Genomic DNA, 27,430 nt, shown 5'->3' with positions numbered 1-27,430 from the left:
AGCAAACTTATATTTATTATTCAGAAGATTTGTTATTATGGTATTTTTTAAAACTTTAAAAAACATACTCAAAATTTGTTATTGCTTCCTTTTATGTGCTTATTTTTCATATTTTATTGTAAATTCTTGCATTTATAAATATTAAAGCACTGCACCCTAACTATTCACAAGAATGTCAAAGCATCAGCAATGTAATCAAACTAGAAACAATAGAACCAAAATAGAAGGAATAGAAATGATGTAATTTGAAGATAATAATAAACTGGCTATTCTTCTGCATCTTGGAATGCTCCCTGCCCAGCAGAATATTTCTCACATTTATTTTCACAGGAGACATTTTATCATCAGAGCATTTCTATAGCACTGGATGATAAACTAAACAGTTTATATTAGAATTTATATTAGTAGCCGGGCGCGGTGGCTCAAGCCTGTAATCCCAGCACTTTGGGAGGCCGAGACGGGCGGATCACGACGTCAGGAGATCGAGACCAGCCTGGCGAACACGGTGAAACCCCGTCTCTACTAAAAAATACAAAAAACTAGCCGGGCGAGGTGGCGGGCGCCTGTAGTCCCAGCTACTCGGGAGGCTGAGGCAGGAGAATGGCGTAAAAACCCGGGAGGCGGAGCTTGCAATGAGCTGAGATCCGGCCACTGCACTCCAGCCTGGGCGACACAGCAAGACTCTGTCTCAAAAAAAAAAAAAAAAAAAAAAAAAAAAGAATTTATATTAGTAATTAATTTTTTTTTGAGACAGTGTCTCTTTCTGTCACCCAGGCTGGAGTTCAGTGGCGCGATCCCGGCTCACCACAACCTGCCACTCCTGGGTTCAAGCAATTCTCCTGCCTCAGCCTCCGGAGTAGCTGGGATTGCAGGCGAATGCCACCACACCTGGCTGATTGTGTGTGTGTGTGTGTGTGTGTGTGTGTGTGTGTGTGATGGATTTTTGCTCTTCTTATCCATGCAATGGTGCAATCTTGGTTTACTGCAACCTCCGCCTCCTAGGTTCAAGTGATTTTCCTACCTTAGCCTCCCTAGTAGCTGGGATTACAGGCACCCACCACCACGCCTGGCTAATTTTTGTATTTTTAGTAGAGATAGGGTTTCGCCACGTTGGCCAGGCTGGTCTGGAACTCCTGACCTCAGGTGATCCGCCTGCCTTGGCCTCCCAAAGTGCTGGGATTACAGGCATGAGCCCCTGCGCCTGGCCTATATTACTAATTAATTTTACCTCTCATTGCAGTTACTGTTATTCTATTTACTAACTGGTATTGAAGATTTCAACAGTTTAGCGTGTTTAAACACACATGCACCTACACACACAGGACAAATTAAGAACAATGAACATGAATCAAATTGACAATTTCCAGTGATTTTAGAGGTAAACTAGAAATCTCCCCTGGCCTCCATTCTCAAATGAAGCCTAAATTTGATCTAGGGTGAACACTTCTTGGGGTGCCTATGTGCCTATGAGTTCTGGGGACTCCGAACGCCCACAGGCTTGTGTTGGAGGCCGCCATAGTTACGTGATCCTGCCTTCCTCAGTCCCATTCCTGGCTTCCAATGATTGTTCAGGGCCCAGCACCCAGCTGAAGTTAGGTTGATCAGAATCCCTTCCTTAAGAATTTGGTGGCCGGGCGTGGTGGCTCATGCCTGCAATCGTAACACTTTGGGAGGCTGAGGCAGTTGGATTACCTAAGGTCAGGAGTTCAAGACCAGCCTGACCAACATGGTGAAACCCCGCCTCTACTAAAAATGCAGAAAAATTTTTAGCTGGGTGCAGTGGCACGCGTCTGTAATCCCAGCTACTTGGGAGGCTGAGGCAGGAGAATCGCTTGAACCCGGAAGGCAGAGGTTGCAGTAAGCCGAGATGGTACCACCGTACTCCACCCTGGGCGACAGAGCGAGACTTTGTCTCAAAAAAAAAAAAAAAAAAAGAATTTGGTTTGGAGACGGGGACTGCCATTGTCACCATGTAGGAGATCTCAGGCAAGAGAACAAAGCAGGGGCACAGACGGAAGGCGGTTCTCTTTGAGATCCTGGTTCTGCGGGTAGTTTGCTTTTGAAGCCCGACCTGGAACTCTGAGAAGCACACCTGTATCTTTATCTACATTCTTTATTTTTCACTTTATCACATTTGACGTTTGCTATTTGCTACCAACATAGTCCTAACTAAACATTTTTTAGCAAAGCACCCCCTGCCTCCTGCCCCCACTTCTTTTCTGACCCTTGAGGTCAGAAATCCTGCACATTTTGCTTTTCAAATGGATAGGTCCATGGGGCCCATCTTTGGCCTGTGAATGAATACAGGACACGACCCATGTCCAAATGAAGGGCCTATCAGTGGTTTCTTAAAAATACCTTCATGTGGCTGGGTGCGGTGGCTCATGCCTGTAATCCCAGCACTTTGGGAGGCCGAAGCCGGTGGATGGCTTGAAGTTGGGAGTTTTGAGACCAGCCTAGCCAACATGGTGAAACCCTATCTCTACTAAAAATAAAAAAAGTTAGCCGGGCATGGTGGTGCAGGTCTGTAATCCCAGCTACTCAGGAAGCTGAGGCAGGAGAATCACTTGAACCCACGAGGCGGAAGTTGCAGTGGGCCTAAATCGTGCCACTGCACTCCAAACTGGGCCACAGAGCAAGACTCTGTCTGAAAACAAAAAAACAGGCCGGGCGTGGTGGCTCACGCCTGTAATCCCAGCACTTTGGGAGGCCAAGGCAGGCTGATCGCTTGAAGTCGGGGGTTTGAGACCAGCCTGGCCAACATGGTGAAATCCCATCTCTACTAAGACACAAAAATTAGCAGGGTGTGGTGGTGCCTGCCTGTAATTCTAGCTGCTTGGGAGGCTCAGGCAGGAGAATCACGTGCACTTGGGAGGCAGAGGTTGCAGTGAGCTGAGATTGTGCTACCGCACTCCAGCCTTGGTGACAGAGTGAGATTCTGTCTCAAAAAAAAAAAAAAAAAAAAAAGTACAGAAAAGGCTAGACTGTAGAGAATCTTTCAGTGAGGTAAGGAATCATTTCCATCCATTGTTGGGTGTACGTGCAATCTTGCTTAAGTTGCTGTCAACTTTTGAAGGCTCCAGATTTTCAGTGTCTAACACAACCACCTGGGCCAGATGTAAGTAAGGACAGGATGACGTAAGGGTGCACAGTAGCAGAAGCAGAAACCCAAGGCCCTAGGTTTTGAGCGTGTGAGGAAGGAGGGTTCTCTCAGCTGACTCTGTCACGGTTCAGAGATCAGCTTGCAGGGACAGACCCTGAAAGCACAAACCCTAAACAATGGAACACACACTCAAGTGTGGGGCCTGCGTTTTCTCATCGTTTCAAGCATATTGTTTAGTCAATGGTTTCATAAGGTACTTCCTTGCGGGAAACCTGACAGTCTGTTCCTTGTCACTTGAACAACTTTAACAATCAGGTAGAAAAGAAAGCTCCCTTCGGCCATTTGAAGTAAGCCCGAGGTCAAACTAGCCTGACACTGGGAGCCCCCAGGAGAGCCTTGAAAACGTGTGCGATCCTGAGTCGGTATGCAGAGGCGATTCTCTGCGAAGAGGACCCTGAGCTTGACCAGCTTCTCGCAGAGTCAAGGGACCACCAAAAGGTGCAGAATCCCGCCTGTCACCGTCCCTCTAGGGATCCGGAAAGAGTAAACCCCGAGAGGCGTCCGAAGGCCGGCAGCTTGGCAGCATTAACTCCGGTTTTCGAGGGCGCGGGCAAAGCCTGGAGTAGCAGTCGCTCCTTTGCTCTGGCAGGAATTTGGCGGTCTACCCTGCAGAGATTCTCCCGTCCTGCCTGCAGCTGGGGTTCAAGACTCGCTTCTCTGAAGTCCGCCTCCCAGCGGCCTGGAGCCCGGGGCGTGGTCGGCTGGAATCTGCTCCCCAGGCCCAGAACAGAGCCTGCAGCCCGTAACCCGCTGTGGCCGCAGCGGGTCGCGCCCGCCGTCCCCGCCTCAGGAGCAGCTGAGGATCTCCCCAGCTGCTGGCGCCCCGCCCGGGCCGCACTCCTTTCCCCGGCGGAGGGAGCGGGCTGGCGCTGCGGCCTTCAAGGCGCGCGGACGTCGCGGAGGGCAGCCAGTCGCGCGGGAGCGGGTAGCGCGCGTGAGGGCGTTGGGCGCCGCCGCGAGGCTGGGAAGCGCGGGTCCGCGGCGGTGCGGGTTCTAGGGCGGCGGCTGCCGCCGCCGCAGCAGCGCCCCGGGCGGGGAGGGCCGAGGAGGCCGGACGAGCTGGGGATGGAGAGTACCAGGCCCCTCACTGCCTCAGAGCGCGTGTGCGGCTCCGGGCGCGCACAGTGACGGTGACAGCGACCCTGGCCCGGCAGCGCCGAGGCCGCTTCGCCAGACAGCCCGCGACCGGCGGCAGGCCGGGCCATGAGGAGCGGCCGGGGCCGGGCCGGGCCTCGCTGACCCCGGCTCCGCGCGGCGGCCTCCCCCGTTTCCGCTCCGGCCTCTCGGCATGAGAGTCAGCCCGGGCCCGGGGCTGCGGCTGCCCCAGACTCGCCGCCAGCTGGCGCGCTCCGGGGCCGCAGACCCGCGGTGCTGATACCTGCGCCGCGCTACGCCGCCAGCCCGCCCACTGTGTGCCCCGGGGGCGCGGCCATGGAGGTGGTGGGCGACTTCGAGTACAGCAAGAGGGATCTCGTGGGACACGGGGCCTTCGCCGTGGTCTTCCGGGGGCGGCACCGCCAGGTGAGCGCCGGCCGGGGCGAGGCCGGGCCCCGGGCGGCAGGCACGGGGCTAGGTGGTTCTGAAACTTGGCGCAGCCGCGGGCCGAGCCCCCCGCCACGGCTAGCCGCCTGGGGATGCTATTGTGCGCGCAGCCCGTCTCGCGGTTTGTTTTGGTCCTTTGAGGGTTGTTGTGAGGCCCAAGCCTCTGGCAGCGCTCCGCCTACCGACCGGCTGCTGCTGACCCTCCTGTGTGCCCGGGACCTACCCCGCGGGCCGATCGCAGGAGCCTTTGCACCCAAGTTGCCCTCGACCCAAAATAGACGGTACTGCCCCGTGCAGACTCGAGGCTTGGGCGTGAATGGACCTTTGGTTTTTTTCCCCGTGCCCAGGGCTGGTCACCTTTGAGGTTGATAATTACAGACCCAGCGGAAAATGGGCGATGTCCCATTAGCCTCAGGCTTTCTCAGCCTGGGAGGTGTCACCTTTCTCAGCACTGGTCCCCTGCACCCCGAAGAGCCCCGGCACCGTTTTCTCCCCCGGAGTCAGATAGATGAGCTCCGGGTGAGAAAGGTGATTGGACAATTCATTTTCAATCACAATGAACATGAAATCATGTTTAAGCCTTAAATTTTTTTTTTTTTTTTTTTTAGCCTTTGCTATTTCGCAAGTATAGTTACACGAGGTTTTAGAATCTAAAGAATTTGCAAAGGCATATCGGGAGTGAAAATAATCTTAAAGGGTGTGGCAGTTCTGATTGTTGCCAAGGGGTGTGTTAAAAGTGGGCTGACTTTGTTGCTTATCGGATAAAGTAATGCTACTTTTCTTATTTATTTATTTGTTTATTTATGAGACACTCGCTTTGTTGCCCAGCCTGGAGTGCAGTGGCGAGATCTCTGCTTACTGCAACCACCGCCTCCCGGCTTCAAGCGATTCTCCTGCCTCAGCCTCCCGAGTAGCTGGGATTACAGGCGCCTGCCACCACGCCCGCCTAATTTTTTTTTTTTTTTTTTTTTTTTGTATTTTTACTAGAGACTGTGTTTCACCACGTTGGCCAGGGTGGTCTTGAACTCCTGACCTCAGGTGATCCGATCCGCCTGCCCTGGCCTCCCAAAGTGCTGGGATTATACGTGTGAGTCACTGCGCCCGACCTACTTTTCATTTATTAGGAAAATAATTTAGAACTCGAGAAAAACAAGGTGTAATCATTCCAAACTAACAAGTTTTCAGTTAACCGTATCACCTTCCAAGTTTATTTCTACATTTGTCCATAACTTTGAAGTGGTTGTGAACTATTCTTTTTTCATTCAATGTTAGTTACTATGTGGACTTCATATTTGTTATTTTTAGTAGTTGTGTTGTAGGACCTTGGCATATTACACTATAATTTATGAAGTCACTTTCCCATGATTGAAAATACAGGTTCTTTTCCATTTTTCCCCAATGCCGTACATTTATTTGCTAAAAACATCTGTGGAATATCTAGGAGTAACACTGTTTTTCTTTTTCAGAAAACTGATTGGGAGGTAGCTATTAAAAGTATTAATAAAAAGAACTTGTCAAAATCACAAATACTGCTTGGAAAGGAAATTAAAATCTTAAAGGTATGTTACTTTATATAGTAGTATTCATATAAGGTTAAAACTTAATTTAAATGAATGCATGCTGCCATCCTTTGCAGTTTGGTAGTTGGGTCTAAGTTTGAGAATTTTCAACTGTTGCTCTCCTTTTTGCATGCTCACTTTTTTAAAACATTGAGTACTTAGAAGCTGTTTTTAAGAACCAAAGCTCAGAGGGATTCTGTGAAGACTGAGTTTAGCTTCTCATCATTTCTCCTTTTTCCTAATGACTGTGTTGTTGTTTGAGGGCCAGGCAGACCCATCTTGTACACTGTTTTTACTTCTCCGGTTGTCCCCTTTCATGTTACTACTAAGTTTTTTGGGGAGAGTAGGGGCACTGGGGGTCTTTAAATGGAAGACAGTTACATTCTTTGGAGGTGGCTTTTTTAGATCACTCACAACCAGTGTTATCTAAGTGAGATGGTTTGAGAAGATGGTTAAGTAAATTTGGAAAACCCCATTTGCTAAATACTTCTTGGAGAGTCACAAAGCCTATGGCTCATTAAAGAAAGTCTGAAAAATTCTACAATGAAGAAACTGGTTTCAAAGTACTTAACGTAGCGTTTTCCAAACTAACACAAGTGTGGAACCCTCATTTAACACCCGATTTCTTCAAAACTGCTTTCTGTCGAGAGCTCTTTGCTAAGAATTGTAGCACTTTGAGCTAAAAATCATATTTTCTTTTAGTGAGATAATGTGCTTTTTGTTTGATCAGGCACATTTCTTATTCTTGAATTGGATTTTTCTAGTCTATTAATAGAAGTGTAATACTAGAAGTAGTGTGTAAGTGTATACTTTAATTTTATTTACATATTAAAATATAGTAAAAGTATTAGAATACTTACATATTTTTCATTCTCAATTTTCTTAATAGGAACTTCAGCATGAAAATATTGTAGCACTCTATGATGTTCAGGTACCTTATTTTGAAATTTTTTAAAAATTAAAAAAATTTTTTCTATTTCATAGATTTAAGTGACTCTTAATAGAAATAAAAATGACTTTAATTCTTGTTGAAAAGATACATAGCTTGAGTTACATGTTTCTGAATTAAGAAATTATTTAAAACAGAACAGAGTAATAGGCTGAAAGAATATGCTGCATGAGTAAGTTTATTAACGATTGATAATATACTATAGAGGTAGCATTGTTTTAGGTGAGGTAGAGGAATATTGATACCAAATCTAGCATTCTCTGATGAATGTTGAAAGGACTATTAAAAATAGACCTTTTTTTTCTTCTTCTTTTTTTTTTTTTTTTTACGGAGTCTCACTTTGTCTCTTGGGCTGGAGTGCAGTGGCTTGATCTCGGCTCACTGCAACCGCCACCTCCCGGGTTCAAGTGATTCTCCTGCCTCAGCCTCCCGAGTAGCTGGGACTACAGGTGCGCACCACCACGCCAGGCTAATTTTTTTTTTTTCTTTTTTGTATTTTTAGCAGAGATGGAGTTTCACCATGTTGGCCAGGCTTGTCTCGAACTCCTGACCTCAAGTCATCCTCCCATCTTGGTCTCCCAAAGTGCTGGGATTACAGGCATGAGCCACTGTGCCCCGCCTAAATAGAAATTTTTTTTTTTTTAAACATTTTTTTATTTTGTGGAGATAGGGTCTCTCTATGTTGTTCAGGTTGGTCTTGAACTCCTGGGCTCAAGGGATCCTTCTGCCTCAGCCTCTCAAAGTGCTGGGATTACAGATGTGAGCCACCACACATGGCCTAAATAGAGCTTTTTCTTATTATGAAAGCACTATTTGTAAATTGAAGAAATGTTAGAAAATAAAAACAAAGACACTATGCATATTCATCACCCAGTTATATCTATGATTATAGGTTATAGATATATTTGTGTATGCTATGGCATGAAGTAGAGTTGCATTTTATTTGGAATGGGAAGTAGGTTCTTTTTTTTTTTTTTTTTTTTTTTTTTTGAGACGGAGTCTCGCTCTGTCACCCAGGCTGGAGTGCAGTGGCCGGATCTCAGCTCACTGCAAGCTCTGCCTCCCGGGTTCACGCCATTCTCCTGCCTCAGCCTCCCGAGTAGCTGGGACTACAGGCGCCTGCCACCTCGCCCGGCTAAGTTTTTGTATTTTTAGTAGAGACGGGGTTTCACTGTGTTAGCCAGGATGGTCTCGATCTCCTGACCTCGTGATCCGCCCGTCTCGGCCTCCCAAAGTGCTGGGATTACAGGCTTGAGCCACCTCGCCCGGCCAAGGGAAGTAGGTTCTAAAGTCATCCTCTAAGGCAAAATTTCCATATAGTCAAAATTACTCTTGGAAATCCTTTTCAGATCTCAGCATTGTAGAAAATTGCTGTTTTCTGGGTGTAGCACCAGATGAAGCAGCTGGCTTATATTTAGGGCCATCTTACGTTAAAAAATCTTTTAAACGCTAAAATCAGGCTGGGTGTGGTGGCTTGAGCCTGTAATTCTTGCTACTCAGGAGGCTGAGGCAGGAAGATCACTTGAGCACAGGAGTTCAGGGCTGCAGTGAGCTGTGATCATGCCACTGCAGTCCCGCCTGGACAACAGAGCAAGATCGTCCCTTAAAAAAAAAAAAAACCCAAAAAACTAGAATCACGTGTAGCTAGTGCGATACCATGTGAGAGCTGTAGGGACCAGAGACTCTCAGAGGGAACAGCAGATTCTGGTTTTCTCTCCACTGTCACTCCAGGGCAAGTCAGCATGCATGATTTACATAAGTTCTTTCTTTTGCTTAGTCTGGACAGTTGAATTCGGTTAAGGTAAATGTATATGTTATGTGATCCTATTACATATATATTTCTAGCTAAAACCTCTTCTGTATTCATTTGACAATTTTTTTTTTTTTTTTTTTTTTTTTTTGAGACAGTCTCACTCTGTCGCCCAGGCTGGAGTGCAGTGGTGTGAGCTTGGCTCACTGCAACCTCTGCCTGCCGGGTTCAAGCAATTCTTGTGCCTCAGTCTCCCAAGTAGCTGGGATTATAGGCACCTGCCACCATGTCCAGCTAATTTTTGTATTTTTGGTAGAGACAAGATTTCACCATGTTGGCCATGCTAGTCTGGAACTCCTGACCTCAGGTGATCCGCCCACCTCTGCCTCCCAAAGTGCTGGGATTACAGATGTGAGCCACCACTCCCGGCCTATTTTGTAAGTTTTTGAGTGACTGTTATGTGCCAGGCATTGTTCTAAGTGCTAGGAATCAAGCAGTGAATAAAACAAAGTCTTTGCTTTCAATATGTTTAGTTTTAGGCGGGTGAGACAAATGGACTGTTGTATATTTACTTTTTAAAAAATATTGTCATTTTTCTGCTGGGCACTGTGGCTCATACCTGTAATTCCAGGACTTTGGAAAGCCGAGGCAGGCGGGTCACCTGAGGTTGGGAATTCAAGACCAGCCTGACCAACATGGAGAAACCCCATTTCTACTAAAAATACAAAAATTAGCCAGGTGTGGTGGTAGGTGCCTGTAAAGCCAGCTACTCAGGAGCCTAAGGCAGGAGAATTACTTGAGCCCAGGAGGCAGAGGTTGCAGTGAGCTGAGATTGCGCCATTGCACTCCTGCCTGGGTAACAAGCGAAACTCCGTCTAAAAAAAAAAAAAAAAAATTTTTTTTCATGTGGTCATATCATAACACAAAGTAACTAAACTCATGTTATAAGATGTTTAAATTTTTTTGGCCAGGTGCGATGGCTCACGCCTGCAATCCGCACTTTGGGAGGCTGAGGCAAGCGGATCACCAGAGGTCAGGAGTTCAAGACCAGTCTGGCCAACATGGCGAAACTCTGTCTCTGCTAAAAATACAAAAATTAGCTGGGCGTGGTGGCGGGCACCTGTAATCCCGGTTACTCAGGAGGCTGAGGCGGGAGAATTGCTTGAACCAGGGAGGCAGAGGTTGCAGTGAGCTAAGATCGTGCCACTGCACTCCAGCCTGGGTGACAGAGCCAGACTCCATCTCGGGGAAAAAGAAAAAGGATGTTTAAGTTTTTCCTAAAAAGAAAAATGCTGTAAGAATTATGTATACCTTCTGAACATATTTTTGATTATTTAACTTCAATTTGTAGAATTGGAAAGACCAAGTCAAATAGCATGCACAGTGTTAAAGTTTTTGATTGTAGAGTATGATTGCTTTACAAAAACTTTACAATTTAAACTTCCATTCATGGAATATGTGAATGCAGTGGGTATATTTTATTACCTGTTCAGATAGCTGTAATTCGTTTCTTCATTTGAGAAATTCAAAGCAGCATAAAAAGGGGAGAAACCTTTCAAGTCAAAACTAAACTCATCTCTTCTCTCAGTCCCTAGTTGAAATGTTGGTTCTCCTCACTGCTGTTTGTATAGTTTGTCTTAGTCTCTGTAGACAGAGGGCATCAAGTGGTACAACTCAGTGCCTAGTACAAAAACTGTTAAATAATGTTAACTCTTTAGTTTCCCAATCTTGGAGATATACAGAAAACCCTGGCAATTGCAGAGTAGGTTTCGTTTTGAAAGTATACTTAGATTATTTTCTATCAGAATGAAAAGTATTTTTTAGTACCAGCTTTGATTATAGAATGAGGTATCATTAGGGAGAACATACTAAAAAATGTGAATTGTTAAACAATCAGGAATTTCACAGTGACTGCATTAAAATGTTGTTTTATTTTGTACATGGTATACTATTAGAACTAATATATTTTTTTTTTTTTGAGAAGAAGTCTCACTTTTGTTGCCGAGGGTAGAGTGCAATGGCATGATCTCAGCTCATTGCACCTCTGCCTCCTGGGTTCAAGGGATTCTCCTGCCTCAGTCTCCTGAGTAGCTGGGATTAATATGGGAGCTGCATTGGCCAGGAATCGAACCTGGGTCTCCTGCATGGGAGGCGAGAATTCTACCGCTGAACCACCAGTGCTTTGAAACTTCTACCACTGCACTACCAGTGCTTTGAAACTAATTTATAAAAACAAACTTAAGAAGTATTAGGCTGAGCGCGGTGGCTCATGCCTGTAATCCCAGCACTTTGGGAGGCCAAGGCAGGCGGATCACCTGAGGTCAGGAGTTTGAGACCAGCCTGACCAACATGGAGAAACCCTGTCTCCACTAAAAATACAAAATTAGTCGGGCATGGTGGCACATACCTCTAATCCCAGCTACTCGGGAGGCTGAAGTAGGAGAATCTCTTGAACCCAAGAGGCGGAGGTTGCGATGAGCCGAGATCGCACCATTGCACACCAGCCTGGGTAACAAGAGGGAAACTCTACCTCAAAAACAAAACAAACAAACAAGAAGTATTAATCAGATGTCTTAAACGTTTGGCTGTTAAACAGAGTCTTGACCTAATACTTTATATTTGTTTTCTTGATTCAAATTGTTCATCAATGGGTACAGTATGTTTAGGAACTAATATAGTAACTGTCAACTCGGAGTGAATGTCATTTTTACTGACCATTAGTTTTGGTTATCTGTCTGAAGTTTATAAATTGAGAACTTTTGACATTGTAAAAATCAGCTTTCAGTTTAGATGAGACTTAAAAAGAAATGCATTTTCCCTCTTGATTCCAAAAGTAATATATGCCCACAGTTAAAATAATCAAATACTGTGCAAATGGTAAATTAGAAAAGAGATGGCAGTTCCCAGAGATAACCACTGTTTGGTATATTTTAGAATTTTCTAAATATGTATATCAGTCTATAACCATTTATACTTGTTTTTTTTTTTTTTTTTTTTTTTTTTTTGAGACGGAGTCTCGCTCTGTCGCCCAAGCTGGAGTGCAGTGGCGCGATCCTGGCTCACTGCAAGCTCTGCCTCCTGGGTTCACGCCATTCTCCTGCCTCAGCCTCCCGAGTAGCTGGGACTACAGGCGCCCACCACCGCGCCTGGCTCATTCTTTGTATTTTTAGTAGAGACGGGGTTTCACCGTGGTCTCGATCTCCTGACCTTGTGATCCGCCCGCCTCGGCCTCCCAAAGTGCTGGGATTACAGGCGTGAGCCACTGCGCCCGGCCTATACTTGGTTTTTAAAGCTTTTCATTTTGAGAGAAATGGTAGTGTTTGTACAGAAATGCAACATGTTTTATTAAGCTTGATGTGTCTTAGATACTTTGTCATAATCAGTATAGGTATTGTAGGGCTAAATGATAATTTACTTAAAACCCAATTATAAGCCAGGCATGGTGGCTCACACCATAATCTCAGTGGCTTGGGAAGCTGAAGCAGGAGGATTGCTTGAGGCCAGAAGTTCAAGACCAGCCTGTGCAACATAGTGAGACCCTGTTTCTTTTATTTTTTATTTTTTTTTGTTGAGACAGAGTCTTGCTTTGTCGCCCAGACTGGAGTGCAGTGGCCAGATCTCAGCTCACTGCAAGCTCCGCCTCCCGGGTTCACGCCATTCTCCTGCCTCAGCCTCCCGAGTAGCTGGGACTACAGGCGCCCGCCATCTCGCCCGGCTAGGTTTTTGTATTTTTTAGTAGAGACGGGGTTTCACTGTGTTAGCCAGGATGGTCTCGATCTCCTGACCTTGTGATCCGCCCGTCTCGGCCTCCCAAAGTGCTGGGATTACAGGCTTGAGCCACCGCGCCCAGCCGTGAGACCCTGTTTCTACAAAAAATAAAGTTAGCCATATGTGCTGGCACATACCTGTAGTCCCAGCTACTTGGGAGGCTAAAATGGAAGGAAGGCTTGAGCCCAGGAACTTGAAGTTACAGTGAGCTGTGATTGCACCACTGGCCACTGTACTCTGGCTTAGGGGACAGAGTGAGTCCTGTCGCCTAAAAAACCACCGAATTATGGCTATTTGGAGTGTTTCCTATTTTTTCTCTATTGGAAACAGTACTGCAGAGAAAACTGTGTACGTATATCTTTGTGTGTTTTTGTAGTGTTCCTGTAGAATAAATTCCTTGAAGTGGAATTGCTTGGTCAAAGATACTAGCTATCTTTTAAAAGATTATACCAGTTCTTTCTGTCACCCAGGCTGGAGTGCAGTGACACAATCTCGGCTCACTGCAATCTCTGCCTCCTGGCTTCAAGCGATTCTCTTGCCTCAGCCTCTGGAGTAACTAGGATTACAGGTGCCCGCCACCACGCCTGGCTAATTTTTTTTTTTTTTTTTTTTTTTTTTTGAGACAGAGTCTTGCTCTTTCGCCCAGGCCGGACTACAGTGACTCTATCTTGGCTCACTGCAAGCTCTGCCTCCTGGGTTCATGCCATCCTCTTGCCTCAGCCTCCCGAGTAGCTGGGACTACAGGCACCTGCCACCACACCTGGCTACTTTTTTGTATTTTTAGTAGACATGGGATTTCACCATGTTAGCCAGGATGGTCTCGATCTCCAGACCTTGTGATCTGCCCACTTCATCCTCCTGAAATGCTGGGATTACAGGCGTGAGCCACCACGCCCAGCCTATACCAGTTCTTTTTGTTTTTTATTTTTTTATTTTTTTTTGAGACAGAGTCTCGCTCTGTCGCCCAGGCTGGAGTGCAGTGGCGCGATCTCGGCTCACTGCAAGCTCCGCCTCCAGGGTCCATGCCATTCTCCTGCCTCAGCCTACCTAGTAACTGGGACTACAGGCGCCCGCCACCATGCCCGGCTAATTTTTTGTATTTCTAGTAGAGATGGGGTTTCACTGTGTTAGCGAGGATGGTCTCAATTTCCTGACCTTGTGATCCGCCCGCCTTGGCCTCCCAAGTGCTGGGATTGCAGGTGTGAGCCATCACACCCAGCCACCGGTTCTTTTTAACCAGTAGTGACCTTTTTTAAAAAAATATCTTTACAATCTCACACTAGGAAAATGTATTTTTTAAAAATTTTAAATTATATTTATTTAATGAATAGAGACGAGGTCACTATGTTGCCCAGGCTGGTCTCAAACTCTTAGACTAAAGTTATCCTCCTGCCTCGGCTTCCTAAAGTGCTGGGATTACAGGTGTGAGCCACCGTGCCCAGCCTAATTTTTTTATTTCTTTGTTTCTTTTCTTTTCTTTTTTTTTTTTTTGTGACAGAGTTTCACTCTGTTGCCCAGGCTAGAGTGCAGTGGCATGATCTCAGCTTGCTGCAACCTCTGCCTCCTGGGCTCAAGCAATTCTCCTGCCTCAGCCTCCCAAGTAGCTAGGATTACAGGCACCCACCACCACGCCTGGCTAATTTTTGTATTTTTAGTAGAAATGGGCCAGGCTGGCCTCGAACTCCTGACCTCAAGTGATCCACCTGCCTCAGCTTCCCAAAGTTCTGGAATTACAGATGTGAGCCACTGCGCCCAGCTGATATATTTTTTTTTTCTTAAATCATTAGGGTATCAGTCATCTTTTTGCTGCATTTATCTTTTTACATTTCTTCTGTGACGTTCCCATTGCTGTTCTGTGATACATCGGTTGTGTTCATTTTTCTTACTGATTTATTTGTGACTCGAGTTTCTTGAGCTAGTTAATGAGAGGTACAGGAGTATAGTCGTGAACAAAGTAGAAATGGTCCTTGTCATTGTGGAATTCTTACAGTATATTAGGAAAGATGACATTAAGCAAATAGTTGCTATTTCTTTTTTTTTTTTTTTTCTTTTTTGAGACAGGGTCTGGCTCTCCTACCCAGGCTGGAGTACAGTGGCATGATCATGCCTCACTGCAACCTCCACCTTCCGGGCTTAAGCCATCCTCCCAGCTCAGCCTTCAAAGTATCTGGGACTACAGGCAGGCACCACCATGCGTGGCTAATTTTTCTATTTTTTGTAGAGACGCGGTTTTACCATGTTGCTCAGGCTGTTCTCAAACTGCTGAGCTTAAGCCACCTGCCCACCTTGGCTTCCCAAAGTGCTGGGATTACAGGCGTGAGCCACCACACCTGGGCCAATAGTTACTGTTTCCAAGTTTGCCAAGTGCTGTAAGGGAGAACTGTTGGTGAGGTTTGGACAATATGGGGACTAGGGAAGTGGGACAAGGGAAGGCTTCCTGGGGAAATGATGTCTATAGAGATTGAGGGATGGGTTGGAGAAGGCTAGGTGGGGGTTAATGGGAGAAAAAAGTAAGCTTCCCAAGGAGATGAAGCCTTCTGTAAAGACCACTGACAGGAGAGATCACTGAGTTTGAAGAACTGGAAGGAGGTTAGTGTGTTTGGAGTACAGTAATGAGAGCGAGAGTGTAGTGTTAGGTGATACTGGAGAGGTTAGCAGGAGCCAGATCTGATGTTTATCTTAAGGACAGTGCAAAGCCACTGAAGAGTTTTAAAAGTAGGAGAGTGATACCATTTTTGGTTTTCAAAAGATAAATCTTCTAGAGCACTCTGAGCATGAGATAAATACTTTCACTTAGGAATATATAACTGTGTGATTGTCAGTGGTCTGGTTAAATATCTACCTCTTGGTAATTCTTAGTATCTCAAGAAAAAGATGATTCATTTAATAGGTGGTGTTCATAAAACTGAGACATCTGACAAAAAATAGAATCGGAACACCATTCTCATCATTTTACAAAATAATTTCCAAATGAATTAAAGGCTTAAATATATAAAGTAAACAATAATAGTCTCAGAATAATATTTAGATGACTATATAATCCAAGGGATGGAAAGACATTTTAAATCAAGATAAGAAACTCAGAAGATGTTGTATCAGAAGCTGTAGTAGGAACATATAAAAAAAGTTGTTTTTTTTTTTTTTTTTTTTGAGACAGAGTCTCGCTCTGTTGCCCAGGCTGGAGTGCAATGCCATGATCTTGGCCCAGTGCAACCTCTGCCTCCCAGGTTCAAGCGATTCTCCTGCCTCAGCCTCCTGAGTAGCTGGGATTACAGGTGCCCTGCTACCACGCCTGGCTAATTTCTATATTTTTAGTAAAGAGGAGGTTTCACCATATTTGGCCCGCCTGGTCTTGAACTCCTGACCTCAGGTGATCTGCCCGTCTTGGCCTCCCAAAGTGAGCCACTGTGCCCGACCATAAAAAATTTAAAAATTTTTTTTTTTTTTTTTTTTTTTTTTTTGAGACAGAGTCTCACTTTGTCACCCAGGCTGGAGTGCAGTAGTGCGATCTCGGCTCACTGCAAGCTCCACCTCCCAGGTTCACGCCATTCTCCCGCCTCAGCCTCCTAAGTAGCTGGGACTACAGGCGCCCGCCCCCATGCCTGGCTAATTTTGTTTTTGTATTTTTAGTAGAGACAGAGTTTCACCGTGTTAGCCAGGATGGTCTCGATCTCCTGACCATGTGATCCGCCCGCCTCGGCCACCCAAAGTGCTGAGATTACAGGCGTGAGCCACCGCACCTGGCCTCAAACATTATTTTGAGAAAAGGAAGCGTGCCATATACTGCTACAGTATAATTCTGTTTTTGTGAATTTTGGGAAGAGTCAGAAGTAAGCTAGGGTGATAGAAATCAGAACAGAGGTTGCCTCTTGGTCCCAGGGACTGATGGGAAAGGGGCATGAGAGAACTTTTTGGGATGATGGAATTGTTATGTAGTTTGATTGGCAGGGTAGATACATAGGTGTAAACATTTGTCACAACACATTGAACTGTACATTTATTTTTATTTTTAAATACTTACTTAGAAATGGGGTCTTACTCTGTTACTCAGGCTGGAGTGCATTTCTTCTGTGGCGCCGTCGTATCTCCTTGCAGCCTCTAACTCCTGGGCTCAAATGATCTTCCTGCCTTTGCCTCCTGAGTAGCTGGGGTTACAGGCCTGAGCCACCATGCTCAGTGTATACCGTTATTAAAAAGAAAGAGTTATTTATACCTGGGTAAGAAAGAATGGTGGTATCAATGGAGACAGAGGCCTGGACAGATTGGTGAGATGTTTAGGAGATAGAATTGATAGGACTTGGGCACTTGGACTGTAGGAGGTAAACAAGAGGGAATCAGAGTTGATAGCTCTTTGTCATGTTTTGAGATATTTTTCCCATTTTGTCTGGTATTTTGGGGGAGTCTTATTTTAGCCTTTTTTTTTTTTTTTTGAGACGGAGTCTTACTGTGTTGCCCAGGCTGGAATGCAATGGCGCAATCTCAGCTCACTTCAGCCTCTGCCTCTCGGGTTCAAGTGATTCTGCCTCAGCTTCCCCAGTAGCTGGGATTATAGGCGACTACCACCACACCTGGCTAATTTTTGTATTTTTAGTAGAGATAGGGTTTCACCATGCTGGCCAGGCTACTCTCGAACTGCTGACCTCAGGTGATCCACCTGCCTCAGCCTCCCAAAGTGGTGGGATTACAGGCGTGAGCCACCACACCTGGCCTAGCCTCTTTTTTTTTTTTTTTTGAGATACAGTCTTGTTCTGTTGCCCAGTCTGGAGTACAGTGGCGCAATATCAGCTCACTGCAACCTCCACTTCCTGGGTTCAAGCAATTCTCCTGCCTCAGCCTCCTGAGTAGCTGGGATTACAGGCACCCGCCACCAAGCCCAGATAATTTTTTGTGTTTTTTTTTTTTTTTTTGAGACGGAGTCTCGCTCTGTCTCCCAGGCTGGAGTGCAGTGGCGCGATCTCGGCTCACTGCAAGCTCCGCCTCCCGGGTTCACGCCATTCTCCTGCCTCAGCCTCCCGAGTAGCTGGGACTACAGGCGCCCACAACCGCGCCCGGCTAATTTTTTTGTATTTTTAGTAGAGACGGGGTTTCACCGTGGTCTCGATCTCCTGACCTTGTGATCCGCCCGCCTCGGCCTCCCAAAGTGCTGGGATTACAGGCGTGAGCCACCGCGCCCGGCATTTTTTGTGTTTTTAGTAGAGACAGGGTTTCACCATCTTGGCCAGGCTGGTCTTGAACTCCTGACCTCGTGATCCACTTGCCTCGGCCTCCCAAAGTGCTGGGATTACAGGCGTAAGCCACAGTGCCCCACCTGCCTCTTTTATAGAAGTTCCTACATGGTAGAATTTATCCAACCTGTTCTTTAATGACCCCTAGGTTTCATATTATAGATTTCTTTACCCTGAGCTTATGAAAATGATTCTCTGTGTTTTCATCTAGTACTTAGGGTTTCATTTTTTCATATTTATATTTTTGATCTCTGGAACTTAGTTATGTACAAAGGGATAATGTAGGGATTCAACTTATTATCCAGAAAGCCCAACCAGCTATCCCAGACTCTTAACCTGTTTTTGAGGATATCTACAGAAGAAGTCTTCTGTAAGACTGTTAACAAGAGTTAGGACTTAGGGAATTTGAAGAATTGTAGCAAATCAGGGTCAGAGTAGGTGAGTATCAATCAATTTATAAATTTATTTATAAATCAGTATTATATATTCTGAATATTTTTGCAGCCTTTGGTGTAATTGGTATTACTGAGATACACATTGAGGGAGAGTTTTTCCACAAACCTATGTTGGGTTTGTGTTAGATCAGGAAGCTAGAACTGGCCTTCTTTTTGAGTGCTGTTTTTTTTTTTTGAGATGGAGTCTCACTCTGTTGCCCAGGCTGGAGTGCAGTGGCACAATCTCGGCTCACTGCAACCTTCATCTCCTGGGTTCAAGCAAGCAATTCTCCTCCGTCAGCCTTCTGAGGATTACAGGCATGCACCACCACACCCGGCTAATTTTTGTATTTTTAGTAGAGACGGGTTTCACCGTGTTGGCCAGGCTGGTCTCAAACTCCTGACCTCAGGCGATTCGCCCGCCTTGGCCTCCCAAAGTGCCGGGATTACAAGAGTGAGCCACCATGCCCGGCCAGAATTGGCTTTCATGTATTGTATTTTGCATCTCTAAATTTTGTAGAACTTGATTTGCTGTGGTGTCAATGTTCCTGTCCCTCCAAAATTCATGTGTTGAAATCCTATCCCTCAAGGTGATGGTATTAGGAGGTGGGGCCTCATTAGATCATGAGGGTGGAGGTGTCATGAATGAGATATTAGTGCCTTTATAAGAGACCACAGAGGGAGCTCCCTTGTTCCTTCAACTATGTGAGCTTATTGTGAGAAGATGGCTGTCTGAACCAGAAGTGGGCCTTCACCAGACGCCAGATTTGCCTGTGCCTTGATGGACTTCCCAGCCTCCAGAATTGTGAGAAGTACATTTCTATTTTCAACCCCCCAGTATATGGTAGTTTGTTATGAAAATTTAGCAGCCTAAATGGACTAAGAAATGACATAAGAGGAAGAGCCATAGATGTGAATAAGGAAATGGGGGCTTAGAGTACTGTTATTAGCAAACTCAACTTAGGATCTTGAGCAAACCACTTTTTCCATGTTAACACCACCCTCTCACCAAAGTATGGATGATAATTCCAACCCTACTTAGTCATGCTGTGAGACAGTCTAGTACCAGGTAACCCCAAGGGAAATAAGCCCAAGGATTGTAGGAATGTTTCTTTCCTCTTTTCCTGTGAGATAAACCACAGAAGTTGCCTGAGGAATGGAGAATGAATTAAGAATATAGCAGAGAGATGTGAGGATTTGGGTTTTAGTAACCAGGAATTAGGCCAGGTGCAGTGGCTCAAGTAATCCCAGCACTTTGGGAGGGCAAGGTGGGCAGATCACTCGAGTCCAGGAGTTTGGGACCAGCCTGGACAATGTGGCAAAACCCCATCTCTAGAAAAACTACATAAAAATTAGCTGGGCGTGGTGGTACGCACCTGTAGTCCTAGCTACTCGGGGGCGCTGAAGCAGGAGACTTGCTTGAAACCTGGAGGCGGAGGTTGCAGTGAGCCATCACACCACTGAATTGCAGCCTGGGTAATAGAGCAGGACCTTGTCTTAAAAAAAAAAAAAGGAAGGCCGGGCGTGGTGGCTCAAGCCTGTAATCCCAGCACTTTGGGAGGCCGAGACGGGCGGATCACGAGGTCAGGAGATCGAGACCATCCTGGCTAACACAATGAAACCCCGTCTCTACTAAAAATACAAAAAAATTAGCCGGGTGAGGTGGCGGGCGCCTGTAGTCCCAGCTACTCGGGAGGCTGAGGCAGGAGAATGGCGTAAACCCGGGAGGCGGAGCTTGCAGTGAGCCGAGATCGCGCCACTGCACTCCAGCCTGGGTGACAGAGCGAGACTCCGTCTCAAAAAAAAAAAAAAAAAAAAGGAAAAGAAAAAATATATCACTTTAAAATAAAAAAGAAACCAGGAATTTTTCTTTGAATTGTCTGGCTTGTCATTTACTTCTTTTCTGTTGCTTTGTATCATGCTGCCGTTTTCTTTACTTCTACTTCTAGGCATCTGAGTTTACTTGAGAGAACCACCTACTCATTTAATTTTGACTTTTAAAAAGAATTTATTGTTTTTTTAAATTACAAAAGTAAATGAGCTTCAGTATAAAAACACTTAAAATAGTCTAGCAATATATGAAGTAAAAAAGAGATGCCCTCTTCTTTTTTTTTTTTTTTTTTTTTGAGACGGAGTCTTGCTCTGTCGCCCAGGCTGGAGTGCAGTGGCTGGATCTCAGCTCACTGCAAGCTCCGCCTCCCGGGTTTACGCCATTCTCCTGCCTCAGCCTCCCGAGTAGCTGGGACTACAGGCGCCCGCCACCTCGCCCGGCTAGTTTTTTGTATTTTTAGTAGAGACGGGGTTTCACCATGTTAGCCAGGATGGTCTCGATCTCCTGACCTCGTGATCCGCCCGTCTCGGCCTCCCAAAGTGCTGGGATTACAGGCTTGAGCCACCGCGCCCGGCTCTTTTTTTTTTTTTTTTAAAGACAGTCTCGCTCTGTCATGTTCTGTTGCCCAGGCTGGAGTGCAGTGGTGATCTCAGCTCTCTGTAAGCTCTGTCTCCCGGGTTCACGCCATTCTCCTGCCTCAGCCTCCTGAGTAGCGGGACTACAGGCGCCCGGCACCACACCTGGCTGATTTTTTGTATTTTTCGTAGAGACGGGGTTTCACCGTGTTAGCCAGGATGGTCTCGATCTCCTGACTTTGTGGTTCGACTGCCTCAGCCTCCCAAAGTGCTGGGATTACAGGCGTGAGCCACCGCCTATGCCTTTTTTTTTTTTTTTTTTTTTTTTGGAGACGGAGTCTCGCTCTGTCGCCCAGGCTGGAGTGCAGTGGCCGGATCTCAGCTCACTGCAAGCTCCGCCTCCCGGGTTCACGCCGTTTTCCTGCCTCAGCCTCCCGAGTAGCTGGGACTACAGACGCCCGCCACCTCGCCCGGCTAGTTTTTTGTATTTTTTAGTAGAGATGGGGTTTCACCGTGTTAGCCAGGATGGTCTTAATCTTCTGACCTCGTGATCCGCACGTCTCGGCCTCCCAAAGTGCTGGGATTACAGGCTTGAGCCACCGCGCCTGGCCTGCTTTTTTTTTTTTTTTTTTTGAGATGGAGTCTTGCTCTGTGGCCCAGGCTGGAGTGCAGTGGCACGATCTCGGCTCACTGCAACCTCCGCCTCCTGGATTCAAGTGGTTCTCCTGCCTCAGTCTCCCAGGCAGCTGGGACTATAGGTGCACGCCACCCCACCCAGCTAATTTTTGTATTTAAAAAAATTTTTTTTGAGATGGAGTCTCGTTCTGTCGCCAGGCTGGAGTGCAGTGGTGCGATCTCGGTTCACTGCAATCTCTGCCTCCTGGATTCAAGCGATTCTCCTGCCTCTGCCTCCAGAGTAGCTGGGACTACAGGCACATGCCACCACACCCAGCTAATTTTTGTATTTTTGGTAGGGATGGGGTTTCACCGTATTGGCCAGGCTGGTCTTGAACTGCTGACGTCCTGATCCACCCGCCTCGGCCTCCCAAAGTGCTGAGATTACAGGTGTGAGGTACCGCATCCAGCTGAGATGCCCTCTTCTTATACCTCTTTATTTCCTCTTTCCAGAAGAAAATACTGTTTTGTGTCCTTCAAGACTTTTTTATTTTTATTATTTATTTATTTTGTGATGGGGTCTCATTCTGTTGCCTAGGCTGGAGTACAGTGGCGCGATCTCAGCTCACTGCAACCTCCACCTCCCAGGCTCAAGCGATACTCATGCCTCAGCCTCTGGAGTAGCTGGGATTGCAGGCAGGCACCACTGTGCCTGGCTAATTTTTTTGTATTTTTAGTAGAGACGGTGTTCACCATGTTGGCCAGGCTGGTCTTGAACTCCTGACCTCAGGTGATCTGCCCACCTTGGCATCCCAAAGTGCTGGGATTACAGGCGTGAGCCACTGTGCCCGGCCTAATTTTTTTTTTTTTTTTTCCTGAGACAAAGTCTCACTCTATTGCCCAGGCTGGAGTGCAGTCGTACAATCTCGGCTCACTGCAACCTCTGCCTCCTGGGTTCAAGTGATTCTCATGCCTCAGCTTCCCAAGTAGCTGGGATTACAGGCACTCGCTGCCACGCCCGGCTAATTTTTTTTTTTTTTTTGGTATTTTTATTAGAGACGGAGTTTCACCATATTGGCCAAGCTGATCTCGAACTCCCTAGTTTAGGTGATCCTCCTGTCTCAGCCTCCCAAAGTGCTGGGATTACAGGCGTGAGCCACTGTGCCCAGCCATTTTTTAATTGTTAGTAGAGATGAGTTCTCCATGTGTTACCTAGGCTAGTCTTGAACTCTTGGGCTCAAGTGATCCTGCCACCTTGGCCTTCCAAAGTGTTGGGATTACAGGTGTGAGCCACTACAGACAGCCCAAAAGCTATGTGTGTGTGTGTGTGTGTGTGTGTGTGTGTGTGTGTGTATATATTTTTTTTTTTTTTTTTGAGATGGAGTCTGGCTCTGTCGCCCAGGCTGGAGTGCAGTGACACAATCTTGGCTGACTGCGAGCTCCGCCTCCTGGGTTCACGCCATTCTCCTGCCTCAGCCTCCCAAGTAGCTGGGACTACAGTTGTCCGCCACCACGCCTGGCTCATTTTTTGTATTTTTAGTAGAGACAGGGTTTCACTGTGTTAGCCAGGATGGTCTCGATCTCCTGACCTTGTGATCTGCCTGCCTCGGCCCCCCCAAAGTGCTGGGATTACAGGCGTGAGCCACCGTGCCTGGCCAAAAGCTATATTTTGAATCACATTTGCACACTGGCTCAAGTTAAGCCACAGGGAAGTTCAATCTGAAATTTAGTTATCGTTATAAAAATTGCCATTTTTTTATAAATGGTATTTATATGCCATTTTTTATATAAGAGCCAGCTAATCAATATTTGAGTTACTTAATCAACAGCAGACTTGGAGTTATATGGATTTGAGAGACTTTTTAAGAGCCCTCAATTCATTTCCTCAACATTTTGGAACATGTGTTGATAATGTGATAAAACATTTCCCTTTGCCAACAATTGCTGATAATGCAATTGCCCCAAATAAACATAAAAAACAGAAAAACAAAAAACCAGACATCCTGAGTAATATATTCCAGAAATCAGATTGTGCATTTAGTGTTGCTAGGGAGGATTATGCCATTTTGCTGCTCCAAATCATAAACTTTTCATAGAGGAAGTGTTTCCCCAAGGACCAAAGAATCCTTCCTTTTTCCCCATTGTAAATTTACCGTGCTTTTTGTCCTAGATCTGTTGTTTTAGGTCAATCATAACCAAAAGATGAATCTTTATGTAGTTATTTCTGTAAACAAAATTTTACTTGTTGATGACTACATTAGTGTTACTAAAACTTGATTTGGCTTTGTAGAGGAGATATATCATTGTGTTGCGAATTTTAATTTCACCTTCTAATAGATTTTGTGGTTTCATTTTACCAGTTTTAATAATGAACAAGTGTGGTATTTTTAACTATCATACTTAAATTTTGTGTTTAATTTTTCTCTAAATTATATTTAATATGTTTACTTTTCAGGAATTACCCAACTCTGTCTTTTTGGTGATGGAGGTAGGTAGTATACAAACTTCTGTTTAATTTATTTCAAATTTCTTTTTTTTTTTAGATTCTAGCATAAATCTTCATATTTCAAATCCCTTTTGATTAATATGAACCTTAAGATTGACAGTAGATAAATTATTTGAATGTTTATATTAATAAAGTTGATTCGGTGATCTAGATTCTACTCAAGGAATATAAAATTTTAAAAATTTTGAATCTGTAATGTTTTTAGGCTATATTTACATGACATTATATACAAATGATTTTTTAATCACAATTGACAATGGATTGAATTAATCTTGAATCACTGTGTTTATTTTCATTACTTTCTCTTTTCTATGTCAGTATTGCAATGGTGGAGACCTCGCAGATTATTTGCAAGGTAACTGTGTGTGTGTCAGTGTTCAATAAAGATAGTGCTGCAGCCTGTTTAATTCTAAGAGGTACTTTTGAAATACACTACCCGTTTTCTGCTCTTGTATAGAAACATTCAATAAATATTTGTGTATTTGTTTGACTTGTGATCACTTTGCAGACCAGTTGTTTGTGGTTTTGTTCCTAAGCTTTACTTGTATATAAGTATTTACCTTTTTGTGTGTCTCTCTCTGATAGTGTTTGAGAGATGGTCCTATCCCCAGGAGAGGAGAAACCCCATAGAATTCCTCTCCTTCAAAAGGCTTCACTGAGTTGTAGTCCTTTTCATTTCTTTCAAAATAAAAAAAAATTGTAGTGGAAAAATGTATCCAAGAATGTATTTGTGTGAACATTTCTTGTAATTAAAAAAAGGCAACAAAAAACATTATAAGGCATTAAAGGTAACAATGAAATTATTTTGTGGTACAGAAGTAAGATTTTAGTATTAGATGGTGCTTGAAATTTTGAACCCAAAATGCATACATGTAGGATATGAAGCATTCAGATCAAATTGTGTGCCTCCAGAGTATTTTCTTTTTCTTTCTTTTTTTTTTGGAGACAAAGTCTTGCTCTGTCACCCAGGCTGGAGTGCAGTGGTGCATTCTCGGCTCACTGCAACCTCCGCCTCCTGGGTTCAAGTGATTCTCCTACTCAGCCTCCTGAGTAGCTGGGATTACTGGTACATGCCACCACGCCCAGCTAATTTTTGTATTTTTAGTAGAGACAGGGTTTCACCATGTTGATCAGGCTGGTCCCAAACTCCTGACCTCGTGATCCGCCATCCTAGGCCTCCCAAAGTGCTGGAATTATAGGGTGAGCCGCCGCACCTGGCCAGTGAAGCCAGTACCTACTTGTTCACCCCTTAAAAGATACAAGGGGAATATGCAAAAAGACAGTAAAAAGTTAACACATTCAACCTATAAATAGATTACGGCGTCTGAGCGCGGTGGCTCATGCCTATAATCCCAGCACTTTGGGAGGCCGAGGCGGGTGGATCACCTGAGGTTGGGAGTTCGAGACCAGCCTGACCAACATGGAGAAAACTCATCTCTACTAAGAATACAGAATTAGCTGGGGGTAGTGGCACATGCCTGTGATCCCAGCTACTTGGGAGGCTGAGGCAGGAGAATCACTTGAATCCAGGAGGTGGAAGTTGCAGTGAGCCGAGATCACAACATTGCACTCCAGCCTGGGCAACAAGATAGAAACTCCCATCTCAGAAAAAAAAAAAAAAAAAATAGATTACGGCAGTTGATGGTAAAAGCACTGTGGACAATTTACAAAATATAACATAGATATATAGGATAATATAGAATATTGCTAACATTCAGAAGCTGTGTAGAGAAAAATGTAAAGAATACCGGTACTTGCACCCCCACCACCATTTACAAGGGAATTATAGGCTGGGCATGGTGGCTTACACCTGTAATCCCAGCACTTTGGGAGGCCAAGGTGGGCGGATCACTTGAGGTCAGGAGTTTGAGACCAGCCTGTTCAACATGGTGAAACCCTGTCTCTACTAAAAATATAAAACGTAGCTGGGCATGGTGGTGCATGCCTGTAGTCCTAGCTGCTTGGGAGGCTGAGGCAGGAGAATCTCTTGGACCCGGGTGGCGGAGGTTGCAGTGAGCTGAGATCAAACCATTTTACTGCAGCCTGGGCTACAGAGCAAGACTCTGTCTCAAAAAAAACTCAAAAAAATAGAAAAAAGAAATTATAAATACAGTTGAAGCTCCCTGTAAGCCCTTCTGCAGTCCCATTCCTGTCCTTTCCCTAGAGGCAGTCATTGTCCTGAATTTGGTAGTTAAAAAAAAAAAAAACTGTCAATTTAGTAAACACATTTCAAAATGTTATTCATAAATAGAACGCAGTGAGACAGACACTTTCATTCACTGCTGTTGGAAAGGAGTTGAAGCTGGAAAGCACCCTGCCCTGCCTTTCTTCACGTTCTTGGTGTTCCTGATGAAGCACTTTTCTACTTGGGGTCAGACTGAGTGACACCAGCTTACAGCCCTTATTAGAATACCAGTTGTTTTTTGACTCCTGTGGCTCATGCCTATAATCCCAGCACTTTGGGAGGCCCAGACGGGTGGATCACGAGGTCAGGAGATCAAGACCATCCTGACTGACATGGTGAAACCCCATCTCTACTAAAAATACAAAAAATTAACCGGATGTTGTGGTGGGCGCCTGTAGTCCCAGCTACTCAGGAGGCTGAGGCGGGAGAATGGCGTGAACCTGGGAGGCGGAGCTTGCAGCGAGCTGAGATCACACCACTGCACTCCAACCTGGGTGACAGAGCAAGACTCCGTCTCAAAAAACAAAAAAAGAGTTTTTTCTTTTCTAGAGAGCATGTTGTTAAAAAAAAAAAAAAAAAAAAGAATATCAGTCTCATTAACAACTATTATTCACCCGTAGAAGCACTATTACAACAGTTTTGTTGAACTCTTGTGTTTGATACTCTAAAGCAATATTGTTAGGAAACTCAATAGTGAAGAGCTTAAGAGCTTGAATGTTGGAGTCAGTCAGGCAAGCATGGTTCTAGCACCAGTGTTTACTCATACTGCTGTATGATTTTGGTTTTATAACTTCTCCCTGGTCTTTCTCTGTCACAGTCTGTAAGGGAATCCCTTGTAGTATGAAAGCACTTTAAAGACATATGAAAGAAATTCTGGTCCTTAGAGGAATTATTGAGAGCTGCACTGTCCAATATAGTAGCCACTGACCACATTGGGCTCTTGAAATGTGGCTAGGTAGAATCAAGATGTGCTGTAAGTGTAAAATGCACAACGGAATTTGAATACTTCATCAGAAGGAAAGAATGATTAAATCTCATTAAAAGTATTTATTACGAGTTGAAATGGTAATATTTTGGATATATTGAGTTAAATATATTAATTATATCTCTTTCTTTTCACCTTTTAAAATCTGGCCACAAGAAAATGGAAAGTTTGATGTGTGGCCACCTTAATATTCATGTTGGAGAGCACTGGTCTAGAAGGTCTGGAATGTTTAGAAGGTCTGGAATGTCTAGAAGGTTGAATGCCATTGTGTCACAATAGGATCATTTAGTCCTTTAATTTGCTCTTTGAAACAAACACCTTTTACATTTTCTTTCTTTCTTTT

At 45.0% G+C, this 27,430-nt stretch overlaps 1 protein-coding gene and 1 non-coding gene across 5 annotated transcripts in view; one reads left to right on the top strand and one right to left on the bottom strand.

Annotated features, from left to right (window-relative positions):
- Positions 1-4,071: 4,071 nt before the first annotated feature.
- Positions 4,072-27,430, top strand: part of LOC105493332 (unc-51 like autophagy activating kinase 2) — a 105,756-nt gene continuing 82,397 nt past the window's right edge. For 3 of the 4 annotated variants that reach the window (XM_071082507.1, XM_071082506.1, XM_071082505.1), the window contains exons 1-5: positions 4,130-4,684; positions 6,172-6,264; positions 7,154-7,195; positions 23,867-23,899; positions 24,236-24,272. In XM_071082507.1, coding sequence (XP_070938608.1) covers positions 4,595-4,684; positions 6,172-6,264; positions 7,154-7,195; positions 23,867-23,899; positions 24,236-24,272 — 295 coding nt within the window. In that variant the 5' untranslated portion in view covers positions 4,130-4,594. Of the gene's footprint in view, positions 4,685-6,171; positions 6,265-7,153; positions 7,196-23,866; positions 23,900-24,235; positions 24,273-27,430 lie in introns of all 4 variants that reach the window. The other variant, XM_071082504.1, reaches the window with a different exon arrangement.
- On the bottom strand, positions 11,074-11,144 carry TRNAG-CCC (transfer RNA glycine (anticodon CCC)). The gene has a single exon. It is a non-coding gene; the product is annotated as a tRNA-Gly (tRNA).

Source organism: Macaca nemestrina, chromosome 17, assembly GCF_043159975.1.
Source record: "Macaca nemestrina isolate mMacNem1 chromosome 17, mMacNem.hap1, whole genome shotgun sequence".
NCBI lineage: Eukaryota > Metazoa > Chordata > Mammalia > Primates > Cercopithecidae > Macaca > Macaca nemestrina.
Note: the sequence above shows the minus strand (reverse complement) of the source record. Positions and strands in the feature narration are given on the sequence as shown.